The following is a 10,216-nucleotide window of genomic DNA, read 5'->3' on the forward strand; positions in this document are numbered from 1 at the left end:
AAAAAGAGGGTGTAGTATCATATCATGATACCGTATCATATTAAATGCTATATTACTTTGTGTCATGCATGGCAATAAATAGAGTACTACATGATACTAATATACTTCCTCCATTCCTAAATATAAGTCTTTGTAGAGATTACACTATGAACCACATACGGATGTATATAGATGCATTTTAAGTATAGATTCATTCATTTTGCTCCGTATATAGTCCACCTAATGGAATCACTAGAAAGACTTATATTTCGGAAGGAAGGAAGTATGATACTATGCATTAGGGAGGTAGTATCATACGCTAGTATCATATGCATGATACTAGTATATGATACTCTCCGTTACAACCAGCCTTAATTAGGATTTCGAAAAACGATGGGCCGTAGTGCATTTTTGTGTAGGAAGGAAAACCGAGCTTCGCAAATGAACGGAATCTGGAGTTCCTCGTATTTACGACAAATTGCCACCGCCCAGGAAATCGATTCACGCTGACCCACCCACGGCCCGGGCACAGAACCGAGCGAGCCCCTCTCTCTCGAACCGTTGCAAAAGTTTACGAACCAACCCTCTGTATCAACCTGCAGCAGAGCCCTCGCCGCCGCCGCCGCCCGCGCGGAGCTAGAAGCGGGAGTGGAGGGGGCAAAACAGTCCCACCATGGAGTACGTCAACCCTCTCACGGGCTTCCGCGTCGACGGCCGCCGCCCCAACGAGGTCACGCCCCTCTCCTCCCTGCCTCGCCTTCCTCTGCTTCACGCTCGGATGACTCTGATTCTTGGCGGCCGGTGTCTCGCAGATGCGGCAGCTCAAGGGCGAGGTCGGCGTCGTCTCCAGGGCCGACGGCTCGGCGCTCTTCGAGATGGGCAACACCAGGGTCATCGCCGCTGTCTACGGGCCCCGAGAGGTAGTCCATGTCCCCCGTCTTGCTCGACCAGAGCCTGTTGCACGCCAACTGTTCGATGCAGTGTCTGCTAGGGAGTAGCGAGAGTTCATAGTTCTTAGTTAAGTTTTGGAATCAGGATGGTGATTTTGAGAGTGCAGACGACATGTTTGATGGAATGCCTATCAACGGTTCTTTTCCCAAGTTCATGCAGCACGTTTCATGTACTGTCTATGAAAGGATTTACTTTCTAGTTGGTGCGCTGCTAAGACTAACTACATGGAGTAACTTTTCTCAAAGTGCGTGATGAAATGGCACAGTAGTCGTTCATGTTGGAGATGCTACGGCAGAATTGTATCCTTCTGGTGTTTTGATAGTGGCAACGTGTTCTAGGAAAGCTGTGCCAGTTGAAGATGGGGAGTTATTCCACAGGGCCTAGGGCGGCTTTCCATGTGTAGCTATGATATTGTTTTTTCATACCAGTCACAGTCAGTATTCCTCAATATGAATGGCTAACAAATCCCAGCGTTAAACACAATCTTATATCTGCTTGTTTCACTCATTCAGATCCAAAACAGGAGTCAGCAACAAAACAGTAAAGAGGCTTTGGTAAGTTTATTTTCCCAAGTGCACCGTGTATTAAAGCTTCTCTTGTTAGGATGCGCTCCTGAGAAATGTGTCTGCAGGTGCGTTGTGAGTATAGAATGGCAGAATTTAGCACTGGGGATCGAAGGAGAAAGCCAAAAGGTGACAGGTATGTTCCAGCTTGAGGAGGAAGAACTGATGAAAATAACTTAACCACTGACTATCGTGGATTCATTTATTATCAGTACATGCTTTCGACTTGACAGGTTTTCATATCGTTATTTCGAGGCTTCATTTTCTCCATGTTATGTTTCTTCTAATATTTCCGTTGTCATTATCATTTTCTGTATTGGGGATTGTACTTTTGAATTATGTCTGATTTTTTTCTTAATGGGATCATGTTGAGAGCTTTTTGGGCCGGTAAGGTGACCAAATATTGCAATGCCATTAAAGTAGAAGTTCAGGAATTTCCTCGTGTGAAATGAAACAGACAGTGCTAATGTATAGCTTAGTTTATTCATTTCAGTATTTTCATTATTGTTGTCTGTGTTGGGGACTGTTATTTTTGAATTGTGTCTGAGTTGTTCTTAAAGGGGAAAGGTCCTCAAAACTAAGGGTGGGTGTCATCTCAAGAGCTTTTTGGGCCAGTAATGTGACCAAATGTTGCAATGGAATTAAAGTAGAAGTTCAGAAACTTCCTCATGTGAAAATAAAACAGACAGTGCTAATGTATAACTTAGTTGATTCATGTCAGTTGTAGTCTACTTAATTTTTCAATTCCTGCACAACTATATAGTAATATGGTGAATCTATAACTTTGTGACAGGCGATCAACAGAAATTTCTCTTGTTATTCGACAAACAATGGAGGCAAGCATATTAACACATTTAATGCCACACTCACAGGTGAGTCATCTAACAAGTCGAGTTGCAAGAAACCTCTATCCTAAATTATAAACAGGACCCACTTTGAATGCTTACTGTGTTTATTTATAGATTGACATATTTGTCCAAGTTCTTCAAGCTGATGGTGGTAAGTGCACTGTCTTTGAATATTTCAGATCCATCTCTAATCTGCATGCACTTCTATAACTATTTGTAGAACCTACTTCATTTCCTTGCCAAACCAAAGGCACATGACACAAGCCTACTTTTTTGTCCAGAGGCTGTGTAAATATTTTACATAATAAACATGCATTTTCTTGTTTCCATTACCCAATCCCGCTATGGCATAGTGTTATTTTTGTCTACTTCGAAACGATTGTAGCATTAGTGGTAGTAAATATGGCACAAGTTTCTATCTTGATCATGACTGCGTGTCTAACAGGAACCAGGTCTGCATGCATCAATGCTGCAACTCTAGCACTTGCAGATGCTGGGATTCCAATGCGAGACATAGTCACTTCTTGCAGTGCTGGGTATCTGTGTTCTACTCCTTTGCTTGGTAGGGGGCCTATTTTCTGTTCTCACATCTATGACAAAGCAAAGAATCATCTCAGACAAAGAGGCCCTCAACCATTCTAATATGTTATTTCAGATCTGAATTATATAGAAGACAGCGCTGGAGGCGCGGATGTCACTGTTGGCATTCTTGCAAAGATGGACAAAGTGACTCTTCTGCAGGTTACAGAACTATCATAAACTTTGATTGCTCCAAATTTCAGGGTCTCCCTAGCCCGTGCCTCATCTGCAACACAAACTTTCTGATGCGACACATTTCTTATGTGCTTAGTTTGCTGCACGACATCATTCATTCACAGTAACACTAATGCTCAAAAGATGATTTTCAGATGGACGCGAAACTACCAATGGATACATTTGAGACTGTGATGGACCTTGCAACTGAAGGGTGCAAAGCCATCGCAACCTACATCCGAGAGGTTAAGAACCGTTCCTTATCCTCGGCCGCCCTTGCTCAATTACATCTTCCCCAAACTTGTCATCCTACCATTGGGCACACTGAAACCTTATTGTTGTGTACACCAATGATTTTCCCATTGTATGAAACCTGAATGCTGATTGGTTGTGTTGTGATGCTGAAATAGGTGCTATTGGAGAACACGAAGCAGCTGGAGTGTCAGCGAGGCTAGTTAAACCTAGCAGGTGGAGGCTATTGAACGAGAGCCTGTGGCACTTGAAGGCGGGTCTGTTGTGTAACGCTGATTGATGGCTTATCTGCCTAGCAGAGCTAGCATTGAGAGAAAAAAATGACACTGAACCTGTCAAAGATAGCTGGACCATCATTTTCCCTCCTAACGTACATGCTGTAGCGCGCAGGAGATGACATCTTGATTATGTAAAACTTTGATGTTGAACTTGGTATCCATGTTGTACTTTTGAAAATGTTTTAACATGGTGCAAATTTAACTAAGGTACATACATCCCCAGGTTGACATGTTGTGAAAGCATTTCTACTCCCTCCGTCTAGATGTATAAGTCACCTTACGAAAACCAAATACTCCCAAAACACTTAGGCGCAGTGCATTAATTCGCACCTCCTTTATTGTTTTTGGCATGAATAAAGGAATCGACCAATAAGAGATGTGGGGTGTGTATTCTTTTAATGACTTGAGACTACCAAACACGATATGCAGTGATCAGTTCATTACATACCGTGCTACTAATTAGCAAATAAAAATTAAGTTCTTTTGTTTTTCCCTCCGTCTTGGTTGCGGTGCATAACCTAAGATGACTTATGCACCTAGACTTTCCCTCCGCCTTGGTTGCGGTGCACAATCTAAGATGACTTTTATGCACCTAGACGGAGGAAGTACCTCATTTATGATGGAAGGTGAAAATTTGTTTGACTGAAAAACGCTTATAGAAGAAAGCATATGTATGCTGCTATCATTCTGCCTGCATCATCACCAAATGGCAACGCAGCTCGAGCACACCATTTTGCTGGCTGTAGTCAAATAGTACCTCCATTTTTTATGTACTCCATGCATATTAGCTTTGACTTAAGTCAAACTTTATAAAGTGTGATCAAGTTTGTAGAAAACAATATGAACATTTACAATAACATTAGTTATATGATGTGAAAATATATGCAATGATGAATTGAGTGGTATTGATTTGGTTGTGTATATGTTATATTTTTCTACAAACTTGTTGAAATTATATAAAATTTGACTTTAGACAAACCTAATATACGGATTAAATGAAAACAGAGGGAGTATTATTCTGCCATGAAAAAACAAAAGGAGCTATAATAAATACGTCAGTTTCGTTCACAACAATGGAGCCAAAGTTACAACATGACACATCTCTACATAATGTATATCAATAAGGTTTGAATCAACAGAGCAACAATATACTGAACTGATGATATGGACACAAAGGGAAAAGCAAGCACACTATGAAACCGGCACGCATGCCGCCGAATTAGCTTTGGGCTGAGGCTGCTTGATTCCTGACAGGAAACGCCGACATTGTAGCATTATTCTCCTGGCTCGTGGCGTCCATGCTAGCATGTCGCATGAACTCCTCAGGCGTCATGTGTGTGCCATGGCAAGCACACACGATCTTCACTTCGTTTTTGCCGAAGTTGTATGTTACGCCCGATATGGTCCTGCCATTTGGCCCGGTTGTGGATACCCAGGGAAGATCAGGGTATGATCCGGACCCTCAGAATTTGACGTTCGGGGCAATGCCCGGCCTTATACCAGAGCCCCAGCCCATGAGAGGCAATACCTTCTCGACAACCCTACCATCCTCCAAAAGAGCAGAGGAGGACGTGCCAGCCTCTGCAGTTCATACAGAAGAGAAAGGGAAACGATAAACTTTCCAAATTTTAAACGAACAAAAGGTATATCTGTGCGCACAAGAAGCTTAATGAGGAATTACTTTTCAACCATGTTCATTTTACCTTGCTAGATTACAGGAAAGCACTTGCATATCAAGAAGTGACTGTACTGCTCACAGATACTCCATCTGAACCATAGTAAATATCGAAGTGTTGAACTAAGGTTGAACTAACCTTAGTTCAAAACTGCGACACTTATTTTGGATCGGAGGGAGTAGTAATTAAAGTGGTTCTAAATTAGATGAGCTAACTACACACCTCCAGATTGCTTCCATCTTACCAAACTAAAGGAGAAACTAATAAACAAGGACATTTGGGACTGGACAGTAGACTAAAACTCTTCACTGAAATATCCAGACCAAGTATTTCAACTCAGTGTTCTTACCTAACCTAACAAATACAGATGTCATTTAGAGAGGTAGACACATATAGGAGTCATTTTATGGCATATATTAGAGTACCGTAGCAACATAACCTTTTCCTCTTTATTTGCACATAAGTAGAGTATTACTAGGTGAACTAACCTTGAGGTTTCTTTCCATCATCAGCTTGTTTGGCTCCTGCTCATTCGGCTTGCTTTGCAGCAAAGGAAGAAATAGCCTGAGGCGGAGTACCAAATGCCCATGAAGAGCTCATTTCAAGTATTGGTACATGACCTGTTGGGTAACCAAAAGAAACCTGGGACGCACCACCCATCGTCTGGACAACTAGTCCATTGTTTACGGGTGGCCTCAATTGCACTGTATACATTGGAGGAAAATTGGATGCATTAGTTATGCATAGGGGTGCTGAACCTAAGTCTGGCCTTGATATCGCGCGGTCACTACATTCGATGCTTGTAAGGGATTTCCATGCAACAACTTTCCAAAGCTAGATTCACTACCTAAAAAGCTCGGTTGCCTCTTTCCTTGAAATCCACCTGCAGCATCATCACTGGATCTCTTTATATCAGATCCTCTATTTACCACATAGCCCTTGGCACTGTCTTCACGCTGTGCAACCAACCAAGAGTTTGAGCCTTCTGCTTTCGATTCTGCAACATCCTCATTTTCACTAGTTGAACCATCATCTGTGCTAATTGAAATTGGTGCATTTTTCACACCTCCTTCAGAGCTCTTACTGAATGCGTCAGGCTGGTCAGCAGCAGAATGATGCTTCTTCTGAAAACTTGTCTCTTCAAAAAGCAACTTTCTTTTACTTGAGACTGGCATGTTTTCCTCGGAATTATTTCCAATATTATTTGGAGTTCGCCCCTCTTGATACTGGGGAAGCTGAGATTGGTGGGCCATTAGTTCACTGGATCCATCTGCCACTGGAGCAGAGGAGCCCCCGTGCTGTCCCCAGAAGTTCCCAAACGGCGGGGTAGTAGGGCTCTACCTCTGCTTGCTACTGTGTTCCTGGTTCTCAGCAGTTGCTTGATAGTAATGCGCAAAAGGAGCGTCGAGAGGTTGCAAGACACCTTTTCTACTTCTCTCTTCCACTTGAGGTTCTGCCTTAGGCTCTAGAGAAGCATCTCTTGCCTTAGACTTCCCAGAAGACCCACCACCCAAAGAGAGGCCCAAACTAAGCTCAAGGCCATCCTCTGTTTCTAGTTTCTGGTGATCGTATGGTTAAAACATGATTCTTTAGCATATAACACTAGACTGCCTCGAGTTATAATTATCCCATTTAGGTAGTCATCTCTGCAATGTAACAATATTATAGTAAGGATATGCCATCATGTCTGTCCATGACAATAAAGAAGTAGGTGTATATAGAAGCACAAAAACATAGCAATCCATCATAAGAAAAGATGCTAAACGTCTATGAAGCACCAATACATCCAGGTCTGGTATGTCCATTACAATACGCAACCGATACGCCAGATACACGTATCCCCAGAGTGACCCGGGTAGACGATACGGCCATCGGCACACTGCCGGGATGTCGGGACACAGTAAGCCCAGTACATACCCAGTCCTAAACCAACCAACCAGCTCTCTCTCTCCCTCTTTATTCGCTCAGTTGACTAGGGCAGCAGATTGGATCAAGAGCAACTGGGCGACAGCACGAGCACGCCTCCGCCTGGATTCGCCTCGCTGCAGTCCAAAGTCACCACTATACTTTGCTGTATAATACTCCTGCTGACCTACAGATGTTGCTGCTGTGTTGGCTAGGGAGTGGCACACCGACATGGCATCTGGAGGCAGTGGCATCCCAGGCAGCCAATCTTCAGTTGGTGAGAGTATATTAAACAACAATATCAGTGTTGATATTGAAGAGACTGGGGCTGGTATTGTCAATCAGAAATTTTGGTTCTGAAGCTACTCTTGAAGCTTATGATCTGAAAATCATAGGGAAATTATTTTGTTCTATGTTACTGGCGCTGTGCTGCAGTTTTGCCCAACTTGTGTTTGTTTTTATGTCTAAGAGGGGATATGTGCTTTCCAGAATAAACTCATATGCATTCCCTACGTTGATTGCTCCTAAATTCTATGACGCGTTTGCAGGTTTGCCGCTTTGCTTCGTTAAATCGGTATACAATTTTGGTAGAAGCTCTTTTCTTATTATGTTGTCTGTAATTAGTTTGGTAGATTATTTCTGTAGCTGCATTTTAAATACAAACAGGAGTTTGTGAAGAAACAAAATTGTGGCATATGTTTAAAATCTAAAAGTTTTGAAATAAGTCCCAAAAACTTTCCGATGAGATACTACTAGCATATTGTTCTATTTACTAGATAATGGTGCTCGCAAATATTGGACTGTTACTGCTAAGTAGTGTATTCAGTGGCTCAATTAATGGATCTATGGTCTTAGATTTAAAAACAATAATCGTTTTGACGATAAGAAAAAGTTTATGTTTTAACTACTGAATGATACAAAGGTTAAATTTCTTAATGAGATGCTTTCACATATCGTGTCACTAAATTTGAAAGCACACAATAGTTTTTTCCCCATAGCAACGCATGTGTATATGTGCTATATTTATAATAATTTTTTTACTTATTTATGACTTATTTTGTCAACATAAAAATTTAATGAGTATATTTTCTACTGTACTTAGCATATTTCACGAGAAGGTGTAGCTAAATATTAACATAAAATATGCTATATACAATTCTAATATTTAAGATTGCTATAAAATTTGCATGAAATCAAAACAATATTATGTGACAATAGTTATGTATTTTTTTAATTTTTCTAATAAAAACACTCATTCAATTGAATGTCTTATGTCAAAATAAACAACAAAGCTAAAGCTCATTCTTCTATGGATTAATATGTATCACTCAATGTATTAGTCGGCATGCATGTGTTGATATCCAACTTTTAAATATCTAGACCGAGAGTTCTTACTGTACATTGTCCAACAAATATCTTGATAAATTTGTCTAGAATGTATGATTGTCACAAATATATAATGGAAATAACATCAATTTCATAGTTTCGAGAAAGCTAAGGCCACTTATAATGGTGCTACCTTCGCAGTGTAGGATGATTGTTGAAGTACGAGAGAGAAGAAAAAAAAGGTCTTCCTTAGTTAAGAGGTTATCTTTAAGGAAGATATGGGAACTGCTAGGCATCATACTACTGATGCCTTACATCTCATCAGACTAGCTCTCCCTGAAAAGGAGGTGATCCAGCCGCACCTTCCAGTATGGCTACCTTGTTACAACTTCACTCCAGTCGCAAGCCTAGCCTTAGACACCCCCTCCTTACGGTTAAGGGTAATGATTTCAAACATGTCTAGCTCCTATAGTGGGACAGGCAGTGTGTACAAGGCCTGGGAACAGATTCACCGCCGTATGGCTGACTGGCGATTACTAGCGATTCTAGCTTCATGCAGGCGAGTTGTAGCCTGCAATCCAAATAAGAAGGGTTTTTTGGAGTTAGCTCACCCTCATATACAATCTGAGGGGGTGTGTTGTACGGGCGCGACCCTTACAAAGGAGGGCAATCAATGACAGTTACCAAACATAAGTCAGTTGCTAATAAGCAGGGATTATCCCTTAATTATCCTAATTAATTTATTCCTAACAAATCCTATTCTCCTCCTTTAGCAAAGAATAGTTATTGGCATGGACCAACAAAGCTCGAGTGACGTCGAGGCTGGAGCCAGTGATGATGTAGCTCACCGACTGCGTGGGTGGATGCGAGGATGAGACTTGGAGGCAATGCTGACACCTAAGCCCTTACGGACTTAGATGGATGGTTAGGATGCGGCGGGCTGACAAAGGAGGTGCTACGTGCACAGGGATAGGGTGTTTTTTAGAGAACGTCGACACTTTATTTATCAAGCAACATAGTTACAAAGAGAATCCTAGATACAATCCGGAGTAGAATGAAAAACGCACAAACCACTAGAGTTCATACAAGACTTAGCTAAAACATTGGACTGCCGACGAAAACTACATACGTGAATCCTAAAGCACCAACTTTAATGTCCATCACCACTGAGCCCACTAGCGAACGATAACGGATAGGAGAGTTTACCCTCTGCACCAAGGATAGAAAGTTGGAGGCGAATATCACTGATAGGTCTCCAACGTATCTATAATTTATGAAGCATTCAAGCTATTATATTATCTATTTTGGATGATTATGGGCTTTATTATACACTTTTATATTATTTTTGGGACTAACCTATTAACCGGAGGCCCAGCCCATACTGCTGTTTTCTTGCCTATTTCAGTTTTTTGAAGAAAAGGAATATCAAACGGAGTCCAAATGCACTACAAAAAAATACACTTCCGTGATGATACGTGTTTGTCACAGTAGGTCGCGTTTTTTGTCATGCATGTACATCCATGACAAATTTATGACAGAATCAAGATAGTCATACCTGTGCTGTCGTAGAAGTGTTCCATGACATTACCAAAATTATCATCATGGAAGTGTCCACTTCCATGACGATAAATCGTGCGTCACAGAAGTGCTTTCGTCAAGGGTGACCGACACATGGCATCCACCGT

General features: G+C 41.5%; 1 protein-coding gene and 1 pseudogene across 1 annotated transcript; one reads left to right on the top strand and one right to left on the bottom strand.

Annotated features, from left to right (window-relative positions):
- The first annotated feature begins 530 nt into the window (after nt 1-530).
- Nucleotides 531-3,834, top strand: LOC119362378 (exosome complex component RRP41 homolog). The gene is made up of 10 exons (XM_037627582.1): nt 531-709; nt 792-899; nt 1,443-1,484; nt 1,562-1,629; nt 2,287-2,365; nt 2,456-2,492; nt 2,787-2,903; nt 2,997-3,082; nt 3,250-3,339; nt 3,505-3,834. The coding sequence occupies exons 1-10, from the start codon at nt 653-655 to the stop codon at nt 3,547-3,549; spliced, it is 729 nt and encodes a 242-aa protein (XP_037483479.1). The 5' UTR covers nt 531-652; the 3' UTR covers nt 3,550-3,834.
- Nucleotides 3,835-4,666: 832 nt separating this feature from the next.
- LOC119367266 lies at nt 4,667-6,868 on the bottom strand (annotated as a pseudogene).
- Nucleotides 6,869-10,216: the final 3,348 nt, after the last annotated feature.

The sequence above is a fragment of the Triticum dicoccoides genome, chromosome 2B (assembly GCF_002162155.2).
Source record: "Triticum dicoccoides isolate Atlit2015 ecotype Zavitan chromosome 2B, WEW_v2.0, whole genome shotgun sequence".
Lineage (NCBI taxonomy): Eukaryota > Viridiplantae > Streptophyta > Magnoliopsida > Poales > Poaceae > Triticum > Triticum dicoccoides.